We start from the raw sequence: 25,045 nt of genomic DNA, 5'->3' as shown, positions 1-25,045 counted from the left end.
AACAGGAAGGGCTAGCTGCCTTGACTATGTGCCTGGGGTCCCTGGTGGGTATGTGCCCTCCCTCCGGCTGTGCAGCCACAGCTACCCTTTAACTGGCTCAATCTCAGCTAGTGTGAGATTCACACCCCTAGCTCAAAGTGTAGACATACCCTGAGAGGTACAGGGAGGGATCCAGTGAAGAACTGCGTGCTCAAAGGGCTTTGCTGCTTTGACGAAATACTTGCTTCATTTTTGCTGCTTCCATGCCTGACCTACTGGATCACTACATGCAGGGGAGCCTTCAGCTGACAACCAGATTCCTCCTTTCCTCTCCCATTGCCTCTTTTACACACTGGTGGAGTAAAAAACATTAAAATGATAATCCAAACCCAGCTCTTAGCAGATTCCACAGCAATATGTAAGTCTGCACTAAACAGAGTCTAATGTTCCCAAGAGACAAAGCTAACCTCTGGCCTTCCCCCAGGCTTTCATTCTGTCATTAGCTCAGCCCCTCTCTTGAGGAAAACCTAGCTGAGGAGCTGGCTGGCCTTGTGCATTCGGCTATTTTAATCTTGGCTGTTTTTTTTTTAAATACTAGTGAGATCATATAAAGGGCTAAGTGGCAGATGAGTGCCTTCTTACACACTTTCCCTTTCACAACCCACCAAGAGGGGGAACTTTTTGGTTCATCGGTCACCCACATTTATACCCAAGAGAGAATTGGCTCAAGGGTCACAATAAAACAAATGGGACCAGAGCCTGCTGTCTGTGCCGTAGGGTGGGGTCCTCTGACTGCCATGAAACGATTCTGTCTTTGCCCTGTGTGAGAGCTGAATGAGCCGTACTGACTCAGGGCTGATCTACACAGACAACTTGCACTAAATCAGTTTCCCAATGGATTGGGGTGACCAGACAGCAAATGTGAAAAATCAGGACGGGGGTGGGGGGTAATAGGAGCTTAAATAAGAAAAAGATCCAAAAATTGGGACTGTCCCTATAAAATTGGGACATCTGATCACCCTAAAATGGATGTAATTAAATCAGTGCAGCCCTTTCATGTGGACACTCTTAAGCTGGTTTAAGAAAGTCGATAGAAGGCACTCAGAAACCAAGTGAAGATTTCACACCAGAGGGGTGAGTGCAAGGCATTCATTTCACTCAATCCATTTGGAATCTACTTAGTCAAACTGGGGCAATTTCCAGGGTCTCAAACTGTAAAGTATCAGAGGTAGCAAAAGCCTGAATGAGGTTCTTAGCCTTTAATTGATTATCTGATGTCGTTCAAAAGATAGCGGCTAAAAGCAATTCTCCTTTACATGGTTCAGTAGTGACCTGGCGCATCTCTAGAGCGCGTGCAGTGATTATCACCTTAGTCCTATGGAGAAGTTAATTTACATGCTCCCTACCACGAAAGATGTTGAGCATGCAAAAATCCCATGGAGGCCAGTAAGAAGCTGTGCAAACCAAGTTCTTACTGTGTGAATAAGACAATACAGACAGTGACAGGGCAGGTGAAGTGGATCAACTTTGGTGTCTTTTTCACCAAGAGAAGATGGTCCAATATAAGATATTACCTCACCCACTTTGTCTCTCTCATATACTGGGACAAACACAGCTACAACAACATTGCGACCAATACGACAATGCAGCAGATAGGAGGGGGAGTATGTTGGGATTATTAATGATGAGAAGGGGCTGTTTAAAGAGGTGGCTTCTAAGGAAGGATTTGAAGGAGAAAGGAGATATCTGTTGGGGAGACTGTTTGTTAGAGGGGCCAGCACTGTAGAAGGCTCAAAACAAGGGAGCATGCAAAGGAGATGAAGATAAGAGTCAGGCAAAAGAATTGGGATGAACATATAAAATGGGAAATTAAATAGGAGTCTCAACACTGGGAATAAACCAAGGAGCACAGATGTGCTTTGATGCAGTGGGCCCAGTTCCACCCTTTGATCTGCTTGCACACATCTGGTTAACTCCATGAATCTCAGGGCATAGTCGGGCCCATTGTGTTCTAAGTACTAGTACAGAAAACTGAAAATGAACTGAATGCATCCGATGAAGTGAGCTGTAGCTCACAAAAGCTTATGCTCAAATAAATTTGTTCGTCTCTAAGGTGCCACAAGTACTCCTGTTCTTTTTGTGGATACAGACACAGGCGGCTGCTACTCGGAGACCTGATTGTTTCATGAATCTTTACTGCCCTCTGCTGGGTATTCATCAAACCAAAGACTGCTTCATTTCCACTGTATTTTTTGCATTGTGTGCTACTCACTGTTCTTTGAACTTTGTCTCATTTTAAGTGATTTTGTGTCATTGAATGATAAGACTCCTGCCATATTACACAATATTACTTCCTAAATGTACCTGACAGCAGCCCCCTGCCTGGGTAGAATGGGTGAGAGACTGATTTCAGAACAAAGTAATTGCCACACTGAATCAGACCCTAATTCCAGCTAGGCCAGTTCCCTACTTGTAATGGGTAGAGGTTGACTTCAACGTTAAAGCAAGAAGTTTTATATCCCTGCTTCATTTTATTTTATTTTAACTACAATAACTGGATATTCTTCCTATCCATATAAATGTCCAGCCCCTCTTTGAATTAGGCCAAGTTCTTGGTTTCAGTGACAATCTTTGGCAGTGTGTTGCACAAATTAATTGTGCATTGCACAAAAAAGTGGAACCCAGGGACCCTCCACCGTCTTGGGGAGGTGAGTGGCCAGTCGCCCCCCTGGCCAGCTTCCTGGGCTGCCCTCCAAGGTGGCAGGCAGGCTGCCAGCCATACAGCCATTCTATGAAAACTTCTGAGATGTTTTTTCTCCTGTTCTGCTAAGGAATTAATTTTTTTTTCAAAATCTTGGACTTTTGAACAGAACAGAAAATCCTGTATCCATCTGCTCAGCTCTACTTTTGACCTTAATCTCTCTGTGCCTCAGCTCCCATCTGTAAAATGGGGATAGTAATACCTAATCATCTGACAAGGCAGTTGTGAAAATAAATTAATATTTGTGCAGCACTCAGATGCTATAGTGATGAGTACTGTAGAAAAACCCATGAGGAAACCAATAAATCTGTCTTCAGAGCAACGTTTGAATAACATGCAGTAAATAAAGCCTAGGGCCACAATTGAACAAGGAAAAGACAAATACTGAATAGCTGCTCATTCAGTGAGCACTATGCATCCAGCCTATGCACTAAATGAGGCAGGGTTCTGGTGGAGAAAATACTGCGTGATTATGCAATTAAAGACTGTATTGCAATGCAGATGCACAAGGGGGCTGAATTAACTTTATTAATGTTATTTTAACATCACTGTTATGTCTGTAATGGTATATACTTATATCATGTCCCCTCTTCTTCATCTCCTTTCTAAGGTAAATATCCCAATCTTCTCAAGCTCTCTTCCTGTGAGAGTTTTTCTAGCTCCTTGATCACTCTCCTTGTTTGCTCTGAACCTGCAATATTCTGCAGTAGTATTTTTGAGATGGGGTGATCAATACTGCACAGGGCATACCAGACAAGAGTGAACCTTTGATTTATATAATGGTATTGTATTTTTTTCTGTATTATTCCCTATCTCATGCCGTATACATCCTAATATTTGTCCCCAACCGTGGAGGATGATCTAACTTATAGTAACTTAGTGGGCGTCCAATGGGGTGTTCTGCATTCCAAAATAGCCAGAGTACAAAGTGCTGTGGCCTCACTCTTCCTACCCCTCCCACCTTCGCCCCTACCCTAAAGGTGGCAAGGTGCTGGGGGAGCATAGGGCAACATATGTCAGACCTATGCTACTCCTGCACCATGTAGTTCCCCCAGGGGCTCTCACGGCCCGTTTACACTGCCGGAGCAGCATAAAGGAGGTGGAATCCATTCCAATTTTTATTTTATAAAACTCATGTCCACATTCCAGAATCATGGCTCTACAACACCCTGTAGTGACTGGGGTCCATGGAGCTGGGGTGAGGAGGGCACCAGGGGAATGGTGGCTTGACACTGGAGGCAGGGAGGGGGGCAATCAGTGAGAGTGATTCAGTGTGGGGATATCCTCAGATGAAAGGCAATGGTAGCCAGTGGCCACACAGCAAAGGGTTTATATGCTGCGAGGGGGGTGATGGGGTGGCAGAGGTATTATGTGACTTGGGGGAGGAGATGGGAGTGATGTGGCATGGGAAGAATGGCATATGCCTGGCGTGGGGGCAGAAAACAGTAATGACCTGGCTGTATCAGAGGGGAAGCCGTGTTAGTCTGGATCTGTAAAAGCAGCAAAGAGTCCTGTGGCACCTTATAGACTAACAGACGTATTGGAGCAAAAGCTTTCATGGGTAATACCCACTTCATCGGATGCATGACCTGGTGGAGAAGCTATGTGGCGGGGTGAGGGGATGCCCTTGGGGGCACAGGAGCCACGTGGGGTGGCGGGTGAGGGGCTGCTCCATGGGGTGGAGGTTGCCGCTGATCCATGGCGGGGGGCAGGAGCCATGCAGGGGGGGAGGGGATGCCCCAGGCAGGAGCCATGCAGGGTGGCGGAGATACCCCATGCGGGGGGGGGGGGGGGGGAAGGGATGCCCAGGGAAGAGTCACGCGGGGAGCAGCAGACTCGCTAAACCGGGCCAGCAGGGGGCGCGCACGTCTAACAGAAGGGCAGACCAGGAGGCGGGGCTACGCGGTGACGTCACAGGCATGGATGACGCAGCGCGTTGGTGGGTGGGTGTGTGTTGACATCGAGAGCCGGCACCTGGGGGCCGCGTTGCGCCGCCGGCCTCCCGCCCGCCGCCATGTACCGGGCCCTGTACAGCTTCCGCTCCGCCGAGCCCAACTCGCTGCCCCTCGCCGCCGGGGAGACCTTCCTGCTGCTGGAGCGGAGCAACCAGCACTGGTGGCTGGTGACCCGCGCCGGCTCCGGGGAGACGGGCTACGCGCCGGCCTCCTACCTGCAGCGGCTGCAGGTCAGGGCAGCGGGCGAGCGGGGCCCCGGGGCGATGGGGCTCGGTGCCTCGTGGCGGGGGCAGGTGCGCCCTTTCCCCGGGGGAGAGGGACGCGACGGGCTGGGGGGGACGGACACGCTGTGGGGGTGGACGGGCTGTGGGGGTGGGGGGACACGGGCTGTGGGGGGGGGGACACGGGCTACGGGCTGCGTGTGTGGGGGGGGGGCACACGGGCTACGGGCTGTGGGGGGGGGACCCTCTCCTGCAGTGGCTGCAGACCGGCAGTTGGAGGTACAGGGCTGGGCACTATCCTGGCTGTCCTCCATCTGAGGATGAAGCGTGGCCCTTACCTCTGTAGGACAAGGCTTAGCATGAAGAACAGGGAGACTGTACTTCAGAGACTGACTGATCTGACCTTCTGGAGTGCAGGCTTTAGAGGGTACGTCTTCTGGGGAAGGGCTATGTGCTAGCCTCTTCCCTCAAAAGTTACAAGTCCTGGGGTGCTGTACTGCAAGGCAGTCCATGCACGGGCCTCGTGTCCCCCAGAGAGGATTTGTTAAATGATAGTCATGAAGTTCTTGGATCAGCTTGTACTGCCCAGGGGAGATGTGACTCCTCCTATCTGCATCAATATAGGATCTTGAGGCTAAGAGCAGGTATGAGGACCACCACCCTGGAGAGTTGGGCTTCTTATGTCTTGCAGAGGTGACACTTTGGACATTTTGGTGCTCAAGGGCCAAGAAGCACTGACCTGGTGATGTGAGCTGTGCACTGAACTTCTGTAGGTCAGGACCAAAGAGAAGAGATATGGGGCTTCACTCTAAGGACACAGGTTATGTGTTGGCCCCTACCTATAATGGTTACTGGTCAGAAGACAAGGGAGTCAGGGGACATCAGTATGGGAGAAGAAGTTACGTGCTGGTTCCCTATCACCTGCACTCATCAGGGAGCATGAGGAGGAGGAGAAGTAGTACACTGGCGAGACTAGATATATTCTTGGTCTACTTCCAGAAGCTATGAGTGAGTGGATGGTAGGCTGTATGCTGCTTATAACATTTGGAGTTACCAGTGTGGGTTGCTTTTAAATTATGCAGTTATCACAATCTGTATGTTAGAATAGATATGCAGATAATTGTTTTGAGAATGACTATTCACAGCTACTACTGTGTATAAATGAGAATGTTTAGCAGGAGATCATCAATCACACCCATTCCACTAACGTAGAGAATAATACAGGGGCTAATAACAGGCCTGTCCCAGCACTGATGAGGGGGCTGGGAGAGAAGCCAGAACAACCAATTGTAATGATAGTGGCAGTAATTATAGTCAAGTCAGTGACATTCATAATTATAGAAAATGAGAGGACAGACTTCTCCAACCCTAATAGGAGTCAGAGTAATGAGGGCTCATGCAGTAATCGCAACAGCAAGGATAACCCATACATTTTTGTTGGTGTTGTAGAAGATAAAACTGTATGCCCTCTTTTACGGTGTGACAGCATGTTTTAATGGAGGGTTCCTGGGCAAAACATGGATCTTGCAATACACTTGTATATACATAGTATATACTATGTATAGTTTGGGTCAAGTGTTTTATCTTCCTAATCCCAGGGGTTTGAAATGATGCCTACAATATATCTAAATTGCATACACCAAATATTTCTGTATAGAAATACGCACGTGTTGCAGGTACATTTTTGGTGTCCCTGAGAAAATACAGCCCAGAATGTCAATAGAAACCAATTTATTCTAATATGCTGGTGTATATATCTCTAGTCTTGTGATTAAAATAGTAAATTTGTTTCTAAATAATTTCAGTGACTTGGAGATACGTTCTCTAATTAGATTTCACCACTCCAATAACAGATGTGAACTCCTGAAGCACTAGAACTGTCTTATCATGGAGTCACAGACAGTCCCATTGGGCACTCCAGCCTGTCTTGCCACTCAGGCAAGCTGGACTTAGTGATAGATGGTTTCCATACACCAAAGGTCACAAAAGATTCAGGTTGTTTCCGGTCCCAAGAGATCAGTCGTTTACCCTCGGTCAGTTTGTACCTCAGATCTCAAACCAAAGACAACACTTGTAGCCAATCGTATAGTAAACTAAGGATTTATTAACCAGGGAAAAGAAATTAGTTATTTACTGGTTAAAGCAGGAAAACCTATATACACAAATTAGTTACGGTCTATGGTTTTAAAAGATGACAGAGTTGTTGTCACTTGTCAACACAATGTCTTAGGGCTAACCCAGGTTGACCTAGGACCTCTCTGCCTCTGTTTCATAGCTCCAGCCCTGTAAGGGTCAAACAGCAAATGAGAAAGAGAACGAGAACATCTTCTTATGTCCCTGTTTTTATCCCCTTCTTCCAGCATTCAAGCTGATGGGACGGGCTCCTGCACGTAGCACCTTCATGGGTTTCAGAGGGACATTAACCAAGTCTTTATATCCTGATGTTCCACAGTGGCCCATTTAGTTTTGATGGTCCTTCTTGATGTGCAGTAGGCCATTCCCCACAGGTTCAGAGCAAGCATTTTTACAATTGTAAAGCAAAACTTACATATCACCTTATAGCATGGGATAGAGACATTATGAGTGAAATTAATGCATGCAGCAACTTACAAGCATTCCATAGAGTCTAAACACATTCTTATAAGTTTAACACCTATCTTGAACTATACTAACATACAGGTGAGCTGGTCTGGTTTCCAGCTATGAATTTGTCAGTGCTCAGCTGATGCCTACAGCCTTGGCAAGAGCTGGCACCCGGTCTGCCAGCGTCACACTAAGATTAGACCTTTGCCCTTGAATAAGGATCCTATCCTGCAACCCTTATCCATGACAATGGTCAGACTTCAATGAGATTACTTGTGTGTAAGAATTGGGTGCTAAGATATTTCACAGCAGTTACAAAGCAGAAAATCTACTTAAAACAATATATATTTAAAAATCCTCTATGGACCTGCTCCAACCTACCTCTTATGCCATTTCTTTCTGCAGTCTCTTGCTTCATCTGCTCATGTAGCTCCTTTTTGTCCTTTCTGCCTTTCTATTTTGCTTTTAACTCTAAAGTATTTTCAGGCTGCAGGCATGAAGGATGCTTCAGAATGGTTGTATTGATAGTATAATAACTTAATATTAAAATGAATATGAAAGCAAGGTTATGTCAAGCCATGAAAATGGCTTCTGGTACTTCATATTTGTTCTCCTTTAGTTCAAACCCGACTTTCCTAACTGCTATTTCAACCTGTTACCAGGAAATAGCATGGGGCTTTTTCTGCCACCTCTGTATTTGTCAATAAAGGTTCTGGAGCCAGACCTTGACTGGTGATCACACTGATGATGCATGAGGCAGAATAAAATTCACATGGCTGCTTTGTGGTTACAACAATGCATAGTTGTGTTGACTGCCTCTCCTTCCATGATTTCAGAGTGCTTTCAGGTCAACTTTTCAGAGCTGTCACAAGCAAATTTTGACTCTAATCAGTAAACCAAGTAGAACTGACATGGAAAAAACTTTCTTTGACTGAAGCTTGGCTTTAAACAGTTCACTGGACTGTCTGAGACAAGAATGCAAACAAGTCACACCACATCTCTATTTAATAAGTTTGATGCTAATTAATGACAAGATGCCGAGAGGTAATTAATGTCACCATGATCACTGCAAGAATAATGAAGCTAACGATTAGTGACAGTGTGTACTGAGTAGGGAAAGAGAGCATGTCGCCAATGGAAGGAGTCACCATTGCAAACATAAGTCAGCAGATTCACTAATAGTGCAGTCAGGTTGTTGGTAAGCAGTACATGTCACGACAATCACAGTCAAAAGAAGTAAACATCTCATACTGCTAATGCTTCCCAGAAGAATCTTACTCACAACAAGGAAATTAAAATAATGTCAAAGGGGAACCTTTGCGGAGAGCAGGTGAGTTTTCCTTGGCACTGTCCGTACCAGGAGAATTACTTTTCTTTTTAAGTCATTTCTTATTTTCAGGCTCCTCCCTCATTTATAACACAGGTGGAAAATTCATACCTTAACTTCTTCGGGAAGAAGATGCAGTCCATATTAAAAACAACTCTTCTTCTTAACATATTCTTCATAAGCTGCCAGAGAGTACTGAAGTGAAGTTTCTAGTTTGTTGGTGTCCTCTACTTACAAAATTGCTGACATTTTCTACTTGAATCCCAATAATTTAAACGGTATTGCCATGAAATAGGGAGACTCAAATGTAGTAGCAAACTTCTTTTTAGAGACATCTGATGCCTTCAGAAAATAGGTTGTGGGCTAAGCGAAGGGAAGAATGCATGGTGCCTGGTGTGATTTGAGGGTTACAACCGACTGCAGTTAATGGCAGATTGGTTAAAAAACATTTAATTGCTGTTGATATTTCTATAAGTTTTTCACTGTTGTAGTTCTATGTTGGCTATATTATGGATTGGTAAAGAGTATTTCAATCGTTCGGGGCGTAAATACTAGTGATAGGTTCCCAAAAAATAAACAAGGTCTTTTCTACACTTGAAAAGTTTTACTGGCGTACCTATGTATATAGAGCTATAGTGGCAAACCATTCTAGCATAGAGGTAGCTTATACTGGCATAAACGTGTTTCTGTTGGCACAGTTTACACCAGTTCTCCAAGAGACATAAGCTATACTGACAAAGGCACGTTTTTGCCCATATAAACTGCCTCTATGCTAGGGTTTATACTGGCATAGCTATTCCGTGTTTTGTTTTGTTTTGTTTTTGTTTTTTAAAAAAAAAAGCATTCCCCTAATCTACATAGCTTTTCCTATATAAATTTTTAGGTGTAGATCAGGCCTGAGGGAAAGATAATGGGTCCGCTCCTACTTTTGCGTAAGAACAAGCACAGAATTTGAAGCAGAAGTGGTTGCTTGCTTGAATTTAGACCTTATATGTGAAGCCTCGGCTGAGCTCTAAATTGCAAATAGAGATTTCACAATGGTGCTGGCACACTCTGAAATAGCTTTGTAGTTTGTTACAGTTTTGCTTGCTAACATTGCTAACAGGTGCTGCTGATAAAACAAGTGAGAATCTGTACTTGACACTGAGCCGTCCAGTAACGGCACATAAGATAATTGCCTTGAGTTATTGACATAGCAGAGACAAATGCTGCTAATAGCTAATGCCAGGCAGATGCTCTCTTACTGAAATCATCAACACAAAAGCTTCGTATCTTCTGATTAAATGGGAAGGAGCCAGTTAGCAGGAGGTTTAGTTTTCGTCACAAACTGTATGGGTGACACTTAAGTGGTTTCTGAGCAGCAGAAGAATATGGAGATTAAATTGGAGCTGGCTTTTCAGTCGGAGACAGTCATTCTTTACAGAAGATCAGACTTTTGAAGTCTTATATGAAGTAGTAAAAAATTCAATTTAAAAAGCTTCCTTTGGAGCAGAGGTTTTATTCTCTGTATCAGGGAAGAGAGTGGCTGCTGAATAGGGGAGAAGGCTAAGTGTAATGAATAACAGGGGTCCTTTCACTGGGTTAAAGAGCCCATATGTTATCATCATAATGGTGAGATGTGTAATTACTTAATGGGAATCTGGAACTGTTCCAAGTTCCAGCTTCCAGCCTGTGAAGGTTTGGATTGAACCACCACAGCACTAGAAGACTGCTTACTCTCCAGCAGAGAGGACGATGGAGTCGACACTAGCAGCATCTAGACTGCAAGGCCAGAAAAGGCCACTTGGTACATGGAATCTGACCCACTGCAGTTTGCAAGGCTAACTTCTCCTTTCTTGGAGAATAAAGTAGAGAATAGTTACCTAGCCCTAGTGGCCAGAGATCCAAGCCTCAGGTTTCCAACACCTAGCTTTCTGGCAGGGTCACCTCAGCCCTTTATCCTTCCTAGCACAGGAAAATATGGGTTCCATGCAGCTTACAGAATATGGGGGAGACTTAAAGAGGAGACTTTAAAAAGTAGGATTCTGTCTGCTTTGTGTCAACTTTAATGATTTCCTGCTGATTTTCATAAGAGTTAGGGTTTGCCCTTATGTTCTTAACTAACACTTTCCCTCCCATATTCCACTATTGTGCTTGTTGCTGTGTGCTAGTTGATTGCTGCCTGCCACCCCAGAGTTGGCTTCATGTCAACAGTGCTGTATTCGTGTAGACTGCAAAGCATTTTATCTAATCTCTTCTAATATCACTGCAATCAGGGCGCCTCCACTACCCAACTACTGACTCTAAAAATGTTTCCCTAATATGTCACCTGAACTCTTTCCCCTTTAGTTTCTGGTCATTCCTTTTTGTCCTGTTGTCTCTGAAACTGAATAATTTCTATCCTTCCTCTTAAGGTTACCGTGAAGGTATTTTTAAGCTGTGAAGAACAGAAAATTCCAGTAAGATATGAACTACTAGTGACTCTTGGTTAAGGAGGCAAGTGTTGCAATCCCTGAGCCCTGGACTGATGTATTGTGGCAGTCAGTCTATCACAGGGTTCTCCTAGGATGTTGCTGGCTAAGTGTATGACTCTGAAATGACAAGCCTGTTACAGGGAGGGGCTACTACTTTTTTCTAGAGCAGTGTTTCTCATTGACCGGTCCATGGACTGGCACCAGTCCCTGAGATCTCTGTGACATAGTTTAGGAAGGCAGCAAACCGGTCCCTGGTATCAAAAAGGTTGAGAAACACTGCTCTAGAGGCATCTGGTATTGGGCCCTGCTAGTGTCAAGACACTGGGATTTGATTGACCTCTAGTCTCACCTGGAGTGGCAAATCCTGTCCAAGGAGGAGTTATCTCATGAATCGTAGAATATCAGGGTTGGAAGGGACCTCAGGAGGTCATCCAGTCCAACCCCCTACTCAAAGCCGGACCAATCCTCAATTTTTGCCCCAGATCCCTAAATGGCCCCCTCAAGGATTGAACTCACAACCCTGGGTTTAGCAGGCCGGTGCTCAAACCACTGAGCTCTCCCTCCTCCCAATGCCTTTGAAATATTAGATTTGTTGCTGCAGATTTGCAGTGATCGCTTTAGTGGAAGGCATGGAATGAGAACTTTCACACTCTGCTTTTCTAATGTAATCTTACCCATCTGCCACTCGTGCATTGCTCTCACCATGCCCCATCACAACTTTTGTTCTTCCCCATCTTCCCTATTTCCCCCCAATGGCTCCATTTCCCCTTCCTTGTTGCCCTCTCCCCTTTACAGTTCTAACAAGTTCAACCAGCTCCTCTTTCTGTCCCCATCCCAATCTCCCTCTCTCCTCCCACCAACACGAATCCTTATCCCACATCACACCTTCCTCCTCCTCACCATTGGTGACATTTTCCCTGTCACGGAGTGTGGGGGAGTCCAGGCCCTGCACCCCTCTTCCTGGGATTCACTGAGACTCTCAGCCAGCCAGTAAAACAGAAGGTTTATTGGACAACAGGAACACAGTCCAAAACAGAGCTTGTGGGTACACCCAGGACCCCTCAGTCAAGTCCTTCTGGGGGAGCAGGGAGCTTAGACCCCAGCCATGGGGTTTCCTGTGTTCCTCCACCCAGCCCCAAACTGAAACTAAACCCCACCAGCAGGATCCCTTCTGCAGCCTGTCTTCACATTCCTGGGCAGAGGTGTTACCTCCCCCTTCCCCTCCTGGCTCAGGTTACAGGCTCTCAGGTCTCCAATCCCCAGGACACATTCCCAGGTCAACACTCCCCCCCCCTGCTGCGTCACATCGTCACATGCCCCAACCTGGCCCTTTCTCCATCTCCTCTTCTGTACCTTCCACACCCAGCCCCACCCCTCTTATGTTGCTGTTCCTGACCTCATGCCAATCCTTCTCCCTTACTCTTTCTGGAATGCTCACTCCCTCTCTTGAAACCATAGCCATCTGTGACTGATTCGTATCTCGCTACCTCTAGTTCCTGGCTCTGATATCTAGATCTTTGTCTGACAGTGCTTCTTCAGCTGTCCTCTCTTACAGAGGCCTCTCTTCCTCTAATGCTCCCTCCCTTGTGTCAGACCGTGGTGGGGATGTTAGGTTTCTCCTCTCCCTCTCTCTTCCCCCTTCTAATGAGAGAGAGCAGGAACAGCACTGCACCTGACTTTGTCTCTCCTCTCCCCCTCCATGTCACTGTCATCCCCTGTTTGCCCAATTCCTCCCCATGACCTTCCTCTCTGATTTCAATTCCTGGCTCTCACTCTTCCTCTCCTCACAATCTCCCACGTACATCCTTGGGGATTTTAATTTCCCTGTTGCTGACCCATCCAACGCCCTAGCTTCACATTTCCACATCCTCACCTCTTCATTCAACCTGCTTCCCTAGATCAACTGTCCCACTCACCAGAACGGCCACTCACTTGATTGGTCTTTGCCAGGGCCATCTTTACCCATACGCAAAGTACGCAGCTGCGTAGGGTACGAGGAAATTTGGGGTACCAGATTTCTTGGTGCCCTGCGCAGCTGCATGCTGCTCCAGCCCCTGCTGGTCCAGCTCTTCCCCAGGGCCTCTGCCCCTTCCTCGCCCCCCTGAGTTCTGCAGCAGGGCTTGGGCTGCGCTCACTGGGGGCGGGAAGTGCAGCAACCTGGCCTCAGCCGCGCTGCAGGTGAGTGCTGGGGAGGTTCCCCCTTACTCCCCAAGCCAGACCCACTCCCTCCCCTGTGGAGGCCTGGGGCCACCCTCCTGCTTCTCCCCCCCCCCCCCACAGAGGTCTTGGGGGGCCCCCCCCGGAGGGGGAGGGGGGCTGTGTAGGGCCTCAGAATTGCTAGGGATGGCTCTGATCTTTGCTAAGCACTGCTTTTTCTATCTCTCTGCTACCCTATTCCCCCTGTCCAGCTCGCTCCTGGTCTCTTTCAGCATCGCCCATCAGCATCTCCCGCATGCCCTCTCTGTGACTTCCATTCCGTCAGCACTGATGACTTCTCATATGCTTTCATCCCTCTCTTTCCTGCCGTCTCTTCCTTGCTTCCGTTGATATGGTTGTTGATTCTCTCCATGCTTTACTTGCCACCATCCTTGACTCTGTTGTTCCTCTACCTCATTACAAGGTTTGTCCTGCCAACCTCCAGCCCTGGTCATCCCCAGCATCCACTTCTGCCACTCCTGCTTTCGGGCTGCTGAGACAATTTCTGCCAGAAGTGATCACCAGATTGACTTCCTCCCTTACAAATTAGTTTTCTGCAGCTTCAGTTATGCCACCTTTCTTGCTAAGTAGCTTTACTTTTCAGCTTAATTGAATCTCATGCTCACAACTGCCACCTTTGACCTACTTTCTCAAACCTTCTTGTCCTCTTGACTCCAGTTCTCTCTCCACATAGGATCTCTGATGGTTTTTTTAAGACATACTGTTTTGTCAGTTTTATAAGTCTCTTGGTTTGCCTTCCTTTCCTCTCCTACAACTGTTGCCTCTTTCTCCCCTGTGACAGATGCAGAAGTTTCTCATATTCTGTAACCTTGCTGTTGCCCCAGTGATCCCATTCGATCTCTTGATCACCTTCACACCCACTATCATCACCTCCCTTACTCTTTGCCTTGACCTCTCACTCTCCTCTGGTTCTTTCCCCTCAGTACAAACAAGCATTAGTCTTTCCCATCTTAAAAAACCAACCTGTCCCCATTTGCCTCTCCAGATACTACCCCATCTCCCTTCTCTCTTTCATCTCAAAGCTTGGTGCACACAATGTTTATGATTGCTCTGTGGAGTCTGTCTCCCCCAAATTCTATCCTGAACTCTCTCCAGTATGGCTTCTGCCTTTGGCACACCACTGAAACTGCTCTTACCAAAGTCTCTAATGACTTTTTCAGAGCTCATGCTCAAATAAATTGGTTAGTCTCTAAGGTGCCACAAGTACTTCTTTTCTTTTTCAGAGCTGGCTCTCAGAGTCACTACCCCATCCTCATCCTTCCTGACCTGTTAACTGTCTTTGACACAGATGACCTGCTCTTCGTGCTGGCATTCTGTAACTGTCTTCTCCTGGTTCTGTTGTCTCTTTAATTGATCCTTCAGTGGAGGAGTCTCCTCATGGGAGTTCCATAGGGATCTGCCTTTGGTCCCCTTCTCCCTCCAGTTCTGGCTAATCTCCTCTGCAAACACAAATTCAACTGCAATCTCCATGCTGCTTACTCTAGGACGGGGTGGGCAAACTTTTTGGGCCGAGAGCCACGTCTGGGTGAGGAAATTGTATGCAGGGCCGGGGTGGGGGTGGGGGTGCGGGATGTGGGAGGGGGTGCGGAGTGCAGGAAAGGGCTCAGGGCAAGGGATTGGGGCAGAGGAGAGGTGCGGGCTGTATGAGGGGGCTCAGGGCAAGGGGTTGGGGTGCAGAAGGGGGCTCAGGGCAGGGAGTTGGGCGCAAGAGGGGTGCGGCGGGGCTCAGGGCAGAAGTGCAGGAGGGGTGCGGGGTGCAGCAGGGCGCTCAGGGCAGAAGTGCAGGAGGGGTGCAGGGTGCAGCAGGGGGCTCAGGGTAGGGGGTTGGGATGTGGCAGGGGCTGAGGGCAGGGGGTTGGGGTGTATGGGGGTGCGGTAGGGGGCTCAGGGCAGGGAGTTGGGGGGTGGGGTGCAGGAGGAGTTTGGGCTCTGGCCCAGCGCTGCTTACCTAAAGTGGCTCTGGGGTGGCAGCGGCGTGCACGAGGCCAGGCCAGGCCAGGCTCCCTGTATGCCTGCCCTGGCCCCACATGGTGCCACTCTAGGAAGCGGCTGGCACCATGACCCTGCGTGGCCCCGGGGGGGGCCCAAAGGGCTCTGCGTGCTGCCCTTGCCACGCCTCCAGGTACCTCCCCCGAAGCTCCCCATTGGCCACGGTTCCCCATTCCTGGCCAATGGGAGCTGCGGGGAGTGGTGCCTGGAAGCAAGGGCAATGCATGGAGCCCTCTGCCCCTCCCCCCCTGGAGCCCCAGGGCCGTGGTGCTAGTCGCTTCTGAGAGTGGCACGGGGCCTGCGGCACCACGGGGAGCAATCCTGCGGGCCAGATCAGCGCCCTGAGGGGCCGGATCCAGCCTGCGGGCCATAGTTTGCCCACCCCTGCTCTATTGTCTACCTCTGTACACCAGACCTATCTCCTGCTGTCCAAATTAAAATCTTTCTGACATCTCCTTGTGGATGAGTAGCTACCGGTTGAAGCTCAAAGGCTAAAATTCAACTCTTAATCTTCTCCCAAGCCACTTTCTCTTTCTCCGTTCTCAATCACTGTGGATAACACCACCATCCTGCCTGTCAGACAGGCCCATAACTTGTGCGTCATCTGGACCTCTCTAGGTTTTCACGTCCAAGCTATGTCTAAATATTGCCATTTTTTTCTGCATAATATCTCTAAGATTTGGCTTTTCCTGTTCATGCACGCAGCTAAAACTCTCATCCAGGCTGTTGTCATTTTGTGTCTTGATTACTGCAACATCCATGTATCTAACCTTGATAAATACAGACAGGCCCAGCTTATACCCATTCAGAATGCTGCTGCAAAGATCATTTTCCTAGTCAGTCACTTTGAGCATGTCACCCCTCTCTTTGCATCTGTCAGGGTTCCCCCCCCACACACACACTCTGAATTCTGGGATACAGATGTGGGGACCCGCATGAAAGACCCCCATAGCTTATGTTCTACCAGCTTAGGTTAAAAACTTCCCCAAGGCACAAATTCCTTTCCTTGTCCTTGGACGGTATTGCCGCCACCACCACCTAGTGATTTACATAAAATTTCAGGGAAGGGACACTTGGAATCCCTATCCCCCCAAGCCCCTTCACCCCTTTCTTGGAGAAGCTTGACAATAAAGGGGTCCTGCACTTAGGACGGAAGAACCCAATGCACAGCTACAGACTAGGGACCGAATGGCTAGGCAGCAGTTCTGCGGAAAAGGACCTAGGGGTGACAGTGGACGAGAAGCTGGATATGAGTCAGCAGTGTGCCCTTGTTGCCAAGAAGGCCAATGGTATAAGTAGGGGCATAGCGAGCAGATCGAGGGACGTGATCGTCCCCCTCTATTTGACATTGGTGAGGCCTCATCTGGAGTACTGTGTCCAGTTTTGGGCCCCACACTACAAGAAGGATGTGGAAAAATTGGAAAGAGTCCAGAGGAGGGCAACAAAATTGATTAAGGTGCTGAAGCCCATGATTTATGAGGAGAGGCTGAGGGAACTGGGATTGTTTAGTCTGCAGAAGAGAAGAATGAGGGGGGATTTGATGGCTGCTTTCAGCTACCTGAGAGGTGGTTCCAGAGAGGATGGTTCTAGACTATTCTCAGTGGTAGATGAGGACAGGACAAGGAGTAATGGTCTCAAGTTGCATTGGGGGAGGTTTAGTTTGGATATTAGGAAAAACTTTTTCACTAGGAGGGTGGTGAAACACTGGAATGCGTTACCTAGGGAGGTGGTAGAATCTCCTTCCTTAGAAGTTTTTAAAGTCAGGCTTGACAAAGCCCTGGCTGGGATGATTTAATTGGGGATTGGTCCTGCTTTGAGCAGGGGGTTGGACTAGATGACTTCCTGAGGTCCCTTCCAACCCTGATATTCTATGATTCTAATAATATACAAACAAACTGGTTAGCAATGTGAGCACAGACCAGACCCTTTGTCTTCAGGACACTGAAAATCAATCAGATTCTTAAAAGAAGAACTTTATTTATAAAGAGAGTAAAAATTACACCTGCAAAATCAGGATGGAAGGTAACTTTACAGGGTAAATAAAAAGTTTTAAAACACAGAAGATTCCCCTCTGGTTCAGCTTTAGTTACAAAAACAGGAATAAAACTACCTTTGTAGCTTAGGAAAAGTCACAAGCTAAAACAAAAGATAACCTAATGCCTTCCTTGCCTTACTTATAATTTCTGTGATTTTTTTAGATGGAATATTCCAGGTATATTTATGACAGCATCCCTCCATTGGCTCCCCCCTTTTCAATTGCATCCAACTTAAGCTACTTGTCTGCATTTTCAAGGCTCTTCATGGCCTATTCCCCACCCTACTTGTCATCTCTGTCGCTAGTGAGATGTTGATTCCTGCTGCTGATCGGCCTAGGATGCCAGCCTCCACTTGCCTCTTGTTACGTTTTCAAACAAGCATCTCCCATGCTTCCCCTCATGCGTGGGAGGCGCCTCCCCATAAACATCTTCCCAACATGGTGGAAAAGAGTTTGGAGGGGGGAGCACAGAGCTCCTGGCATGAAGGAGGAGTTGGGAGGTGTTTCAGGGAACCCAGGAAATAGAAGGGGGTGGGAGGGTGACCCACGGTGGGGTAGTGGGGAGGAATGCAAGGAGCTCTTAGCGTGTGCAGCCTACTGAAGCAACCAAGTGTACAACCCTCTAGTTTTATACTGATGCACACTGTTTGGGGCAGGGACTGTCTTGTTCTGTTTTTGTATAGTGCTTAGCCCAATGGGGTCCTTGTCCATATTTTGGGCTCCTAGGCACTTCAGTAATAGAGGTGGTAATAAATGAAATTGACAGGCCTAAATGGATATAAAACACCAACAGCGCAAGGGTAGACTTAGTTTTTCCTTTGGCTTTTGGAGGCCCTCTTGGCCAGAGAGATGTCTTTCTTTCATGCTCTCTTCAACTTAAGGATATGCCTTTTTGTTGCTCTGGGACTTCGTTTTTCCTTGTAAAAAGGAGTTGACTCTGATTGGGGAAAATTACCGTTGTGATGTTATGGCTACATTGGGAATAATTGACCTTCCCCCTGCACAGGACACAAGTTCCTGGCAGTGAGAGAAGGTTCCACTGTTGCATGGCTTCCTCCTGTGAGAAGGAAAAAGTCACTTTACTTCACTAGTTTAACTTTCTGTTACGGTAATTATTAGAGAAGACAAGTCAAGCTTGGAGCAGCACTTCCTGTTTGCAGCTGCTATGCCTCACTTAGATCTCTACCTTTATCAGAGCTTCTGAGGCCCAGCTTGGCTTTCGCATCATTTATGAAGCCTTTTACTCAGGGCTAAGAATTGAGAAGCTTCTCTCTACTCCCAGAGCTGCTTGCTTAGAAATGGCTTCCTTTTTCTGATCTTCAGCCGGGTGCTTAAACTACAATTTAGCCTTGCCTCTGTGGCTCAGTCTCTACACTGTCCCAGTCCCTAATCCACTATTAAAAATAACTGATGATAATACTGCATTATGTATAATGAGGAGATAATGTCAGTCTTATAAAACTCTGGTCTCCTGTTGCTGCATTGGAATTTATCAAGGATAAGTGGCAGGTTGATGTGGAGACATTTCTGTCTAAAGTGGGAGATGTCCTGTAACAAATAAGCTGCTGCTCAGCTATATTAAGGGAATAAAAAATAGCATGGAAAATATTACACTAGCATTGTCAAAATCATTTGAGCCCTCCCTAACTTGGATACTGCATTTGGTTTGGGTCTCCCCTTCTCTGAAAAGCAGGAAATATAGACGATCTAGAGAAGGACAACAAAAGTAGGATACGGGGTGGAACAATGTTTCCGTTTGTGAGGGAGTGAAAAAGTATGGACTGCCTAATTTGGAAAGGTGATACAGCCAAGAGAGCTAAAATGTGTGTCTCGGGCTGCTATTTACCCTGTCCCTTTATACCAGAATAAACAGGCACATGATTAAATTAAAATTCTACTTCATGCAGTCTGTGTGTAAGCAATCTGTGAAATTCACTCTTGGAGCAGAGTGTTGAGCCAGTATTTTAGTGATACTCAGAAAAGGACTGGCTATTTATATGCTGTGACGAAGTGGGACTGTTCTTGATGTTTCCTCCGAGTGGTGTGGGGGTGCCTTGGTTTCCCCTGGGCAGTTCTTGGGTGTCTAGGTGGTGGGGTAAGGGTGTATGATCATTGCAGAGCCCTAGAGGGCAGGTGTGTGCAGGAGTCTGGACACAGAGAATGGCCGACACCCTGTTTCCTGGCAACTGATGGCCTGGGCCCTTCCCCCCTGCAAGGTGAGAGCTAAAGAGTTGGAGAACAAAGGAATCAGGTGACAAAGCCCAGAGGAGGAGTGGCTGGAGGGAGTTTCAGTTTGGGGCTGGCTGGGACATGGAGTGAAGTGCAGATGTGGTTGTCTGGCTCACTGCCCCCCAAAATGGACCCAGCTGAGGGGTCCCGTTCTCTGCACCTGCAAGCTCTGTTTTAGACCATGTTCCTGTCGTCTAATAAACCTTCTGTTTTACTGGCTGGCTGAGAGTCACGTCTGACTGCGAAGTTGGGGTGCAGGACCCTCTGGCTTCCCCAGGAGCCCCGCCTGAGCGGACTCGCTGTGGGAAGCGCACGGAGGGGCAGAGGATGCTGAATGCTCCGAGGTCAGACCCAGGAAGGTGGAAGCTGTGTGAGCTGTGTGTCCTGAAGACAGGCTGCTCACAGAAAGGCGACTGCCCCAGAGTCCTGACTGGCTTCATGGGGAGCAGTTCCAGAGCATCACCCAGGGACTCCATGACATATGCATAGGAGTAACAGTGTTAATTATTTTACCCAGGTTGCTTTAGGGTGTGAACTTGAGGTAATTCCTTGAAACTCGTCATTGCTTTTTATTAATTTGTATTGCAGGATTGGAACCCTATTGTACTGGGTGAGGTAACAATGCAAAATAAGGCAGGTCCTGTCCCAAAGAACTTCTTATCTCAATCAGTTGTTTTCAGCCTCTTTTTGATGTTCAAATCCCTAAAAATTTTCAAATGGAGGTCCGGACCCCTATGCAAATTCAATCTGTGGTCCATGAACCACTACCATAGAAATCTTAGACTGAAAACTGACTGAACAGAATTCAACGATAAATGTTGCACGTGCTCGGCACGGCATTTGATGCAGCATGAGAAAGGGTGCTAAACCGTGGGCTTCTAAGGTAATGACAACACTTCTGGGTTTTGACATTGGGTGGGGTATTCACATACTTTTGATTGATCAGAAAAATGGAATGCCTTTTCTGGGATCTGAAACTTTATTTTCATAGTCACCTCTTGCGGGCCCTTCACACAGTGTGCGGACCACAGGTTGAAAACCACTGATCTAAATAGTGAAGTCATGTCAGGTGGCAAGATAATTGAGATGGAGGAGAAAGACAAGAGTGACAGCAATACAAACTCAAAGTTGCATATATCGTAAAGTGCAGTGTTGCACAATTAAGGAACAGCTCTATTAGGTTTTAACTCTTTATGAGGGAGCAAGTACTGGTCTTTTCCTGGGGTCATGGGAGTAGAAGCATTCGTGGGTAAGATCTGCCTAATAAAGGCTCTCCACAATAGCTAATAGATGAAATTCTGGTCCTCTTTAAGTCTATGTGAATTTTGACATTGACTTCAGTGAGTACAGGGCTTCATCCTGTAGAAATAGTGTTACCTTGTAAGAAGCAGAACTTGTTCTTGAACAGGGCAGATAAATGTATATACAGGTGCAATCTGTAATTATGTAAATCTCTTAAATTTCTGTGGAACTTGATATCTTTTTCTGTCTGCTTCTGTTGTGACAGAGCTTTTAACAGGCGAGAGAGCCTAATCAGGGCATTCACATAGTCCCAAATAAGCACTTAGGCTAAGAATAAAGTTTTATTTTAGAGACTAAGCAGCGGGTAGTGATTTACAGCTGAGCCTGCACTTCTAAGCACTCTCAAGAAACTGAAATAAAAGAGCCTTTTTCTTCAGGCAGTCAGAATAGCTGAGATGATATGTCAGGGCCCGCTAATGCCTTGAGATGAAATTTTATTTGAAACTAAATTACTCAGTCAAGGGAATTATGGCTCTTTCTGATTACGGTAGCTAAAGACTTCATGTTTTAACCTGAAATTCTAGAATGTTTTGAATGATTAAAGTAGAAATACACTAGTGATCTTTAGCCTTTTTTTGTTTGACTGCTAAGATAGGCTCTCATCACCTGTGGCATATTGATTAAAAATAATTAGGCTTTTTTGAATCCAGTAAAACTTGTCTCCATGCCCTGGATTGCTGTGTGAGAGCTATGTTGGTGGCCCAGAGGACATACCCGTTACTCCTTAATAGGAGGCATTCCTGAACATGCTTAATAAATGTGTACAGTGGTCATAAATGGGTGGCAGGAGGGACCATCAGTAGTCTCAAAGTGATTTCCCAAAAGTGGAGATTTTACATTTAAACCAGTGGCTCTCAACCTTTCCATACTACTGTACCCCTTTCAGGAGTCTGATTTGTCTTGTGTACCCCCAAGTTTTGTCTCACTTAAAAACTACTTGCTTACAAAATGAGACTTAAAAATACAAAAGTGTCACAGCACACTATTACTTTTTCATTATATCATATAATTATGAAATCTATTGGAATATAAATATTGTACTTACATTTCAGCGTATAGTGTATATAGAGCAGTCATTCTCTGTAAGAAATTTTAGTTTGTACTGACTTCGCTAGTGCTTTATATGTAGCCTGTTGTAAAACTAGGCAAATACCTAGATGAGCTGATGTACCCCCTGGAAGACTCCTGCATACTTCTATGGGTATGTGTACCCCTGGTTGGGAACCACTGCGTTAAAGGGTCAAATGCAGCTTTCAGGTGGACACGGCACTTCCATTTACTTGAAATCAATTAATGGTATAAGCATGCATCTTGAGAGCACAACTTCATCCTAAATAGCATGGGTTTGGTTATTGTGTTTGAGGCTGTTAATGGTAAGGGAAGAGAAAGGAGTATGAAGGGAAGATACAAAATGAAGGTTTGGTGTGTGCTGTCCTCCTCAAGGGCTTCAGGAAGCACTTTAGTAAATTGGTTGATATTGACGATGGAAAGTGTCTCTGGAGTGACTCAGTCAATTTTGCTGCCTCCCCATCACATTCAGTGTCTTGCAGCAGTCAGAGTTTTAGTATTGGTTTTGGAGCACATCCCCAATAATGCCTAGCCTCAGCCTTGAGCCATTTATAACTAGTTCTCATCTAATTGTCCATTCATTGTTTTTGGTTTTTCCGTTTCTGCTGCTAAGTTTGTATTACTACTTCTTGATCTGCGATATTGAGATTTCAGATCTGTTTAATCAAGAGATCAATTAAAGTTACAAAATGCATGCAGTATTAAAGAATCTTTCCTACTGTTTATATCTGAACAAATGATAGACCATTGCTTAATTACAAGGGAAGAGTTGCTGTTTCAGACACAACATCTGTACGTTGCTCTTACTAGGTGATGTGTCCCTGGAATGGGCTGTCCGTGGTGGGGAGCAAACACAGATGTCCTTGTTTTGAACATTACCTATTTGCAGGCAAGGTCTTTACTTCTGGTCTGAGGTTACATTGCACGTGGTGTTTGTGAGCAAGCATGCTCTTGTGGTTAAGGTACAGGACTTGGAGTTAGGCTTGTCTTCACAGACTTGGTGCATGACTGTGCAGGTCTCTCAATTTTTCTGTATCTTGGTTACACCTAGCAAAGGACATGCAAGTCAAGAAGAAGTTTCTTAATTACATTAGGAGCAAGAGAAAATGAATACCTACGCTTTCCTTCTACTTAGCGGGGAAAGAGCTAATAACTGATGAAGAAGGCTGAGGCGTTTAATGGCTGTTCTGCTTTAGTCTTCACTAAAAAGGTTAATGGTGACCAAATACTCAACACTACTAATATTAATAAGGGGGAAGGAACAGGTTAAAGAATATTTAGATGCGTTAGAGGTATTCAAGTTGGCAAGGCCTGACAAAATTAATCGTAGGCTACTTAAGGAACTAGCTAAAACAGTCTGGGAACCATTGGCAAATCTCTTTCAGAGCTCATGGAAGATGGGTGAGGTCCCAGAGGACTGGAGAAGGGCAAACATAGTACCTGCCTTTAAAAAGGGGTCAATGAGGACTCAGGGGATTATAGACTACCCAACCTGTCTTCAGTACCTGAAAAGATACTGGAACAATTTATTAAACAATGTTGAGGATAATAGGGTTATAAGGAATAGGCAGCATGGATTTGTCAAGAGCAAATCATGTCAAACCAACTTAATTTCCTTTATTGACAGGATTACTGGCCTAGTTTGTTTGTTTGTTTGTTTTGGGGGGGAAGAGTAGACATGATAGATCTTGATTTTTAGTAAGGTTTTAGACAGTCTCACATGACATTCTTGTAAGCAAACTAGGGAAATGTGGTCTAAATGAAATTACTATGAGATGTATGTACAACTGGTTGAAAGACCATACTCAAAGCATAGTAATCAATGGTTTGCTGTCAAAGTGGAAAGGCGTATTTAGTGGGGTACCACAGGGGTCAGCCCTGGATCTGGTAGTGTTCAGTATTCTCATTAATGACTTGGAGAATCCACATAATACTAGATAAATTGTTCCAATAGTTAATCACCCTCACTGCTAAAAATTTACACCTTTTTTTTTTCTAGTCAGAACTTGTCTAATTTCAACTTCCAGTCTTTGGGTCTTGATATACCTTTGTCTGCTAGACTAAAAACTCCAGTATCAAAATTTTCTTCTCCTTGTGGGTACTTACAATCTGTGATCAAGTCACTCCTTAACCTTCTTTGTAAGATAAATTGATAGTTTCTTGAGCCTTTTACTATAAGACATGTTTACCCATCCTTTAATCATTCATGTCATGTAAATATTGGGATTATGCTTAGTCTGAGTCAGAGGTGGTTATGTGGGGCTGTCAGTGGGTCTCCACAGGGGCCTCTGGAGTAAGGTGGTGGTGCAACAGCTTACAGTTACAAGGGACTTTATTGGGAAGGGAGGAAGATGCCACACTTCTTAAAATTCTGTTTGCAACTGACTCATAAAACATAAGATAACCAAGGCTCCAGTCCCAAATACCATATCCTAGTCCCTTGCTAATCTGAGGACATTCCTTGCATGATCCAGGCATATTTATGTGGCCATGGGAAAAATCAAATCCCAGAACATAAACTAAGCTCTTTGTCTGACAGTGAAATTTGGAAAACAGATGAATCTGTCTGTTAACATCGTTGTTACTAGAGCTCTGCTTCTGTTCCAAGGAACAGCCTTGCCTTTCTCTTCTCCTCCCTGTACAGTTTAGATGTAAATAAAAATAAACAGAATTTTTAATAACATCTTGGCTTGTTCCCCAGTGAAGGATTTAAACTTCATGTCATTCCAAGCCAAGATTATCTATTCAGTAACTAAGCTGTGGGTCTGGGTACTAGTAAAAGAATCAATTCCACAAGGGGTATTATTAGAAAAAGAAATACAAATAACTTTAATACAGAACCATAGCACTGTGAGTCTTCAAGAAAATTGGACGTCAGAGACAAGATCCTATATAGCCAACGTCATAACCCAAATTTTATGAGTCA

At 45.9% G+C, this 25,045-nt stretch overlaps 1 protein-coding gene across 3 annotated transcripts in view; it reads left to right on the top strand.

Moving 5' to 3' along the window:
* Positions 1-4,699: 4,699 nt before the first annotated feature.
* Positions 4,700-25,045, top strand: part of NCKIPSD (NCK interacting protein with SH3 domain) — a 99,443-nt gene continuing 79,097 nt past the window's right edge. For 2 of the 3 annotated variants that reach the window (XM_077821749.1, XM_077821748.1), the window contains exon 1: positions 4,700-4,925. In XM_077821749.1, the coding sequence (XP_077677875.1) occupies positions 4,755-4,925 (171 nt within the window). In that variant the 5' untranslated portion in view covers positions 4,700-4,754. Of the gene's footprint in view, positions 4,926-5,262; positions 5,344-25,045 lie in introns of all 3 variants that reach the window. The other variant, XM_077821750.1, reaches the window with a different exon arrangement.

This window comes from Eretmochelys imbricata, chromosome 7 (assembly GCF_965152235.1).
Source record: "Eretmochelys imbricata isolate rEreImb1 chromosome 7, rEreImb1.hap1, whole genome shotgun sequence".
Lineage (NCBI taxonomy): Eukaryota > Metazoa > Chordata > Testudines > Cheloniidae > Eretmochelys > Eretmochelys imbricata.
Note: the sequence above shows the minus strand (reverse complement) of the source record. Positions and strands in the feature narration are given on the sequence as shown.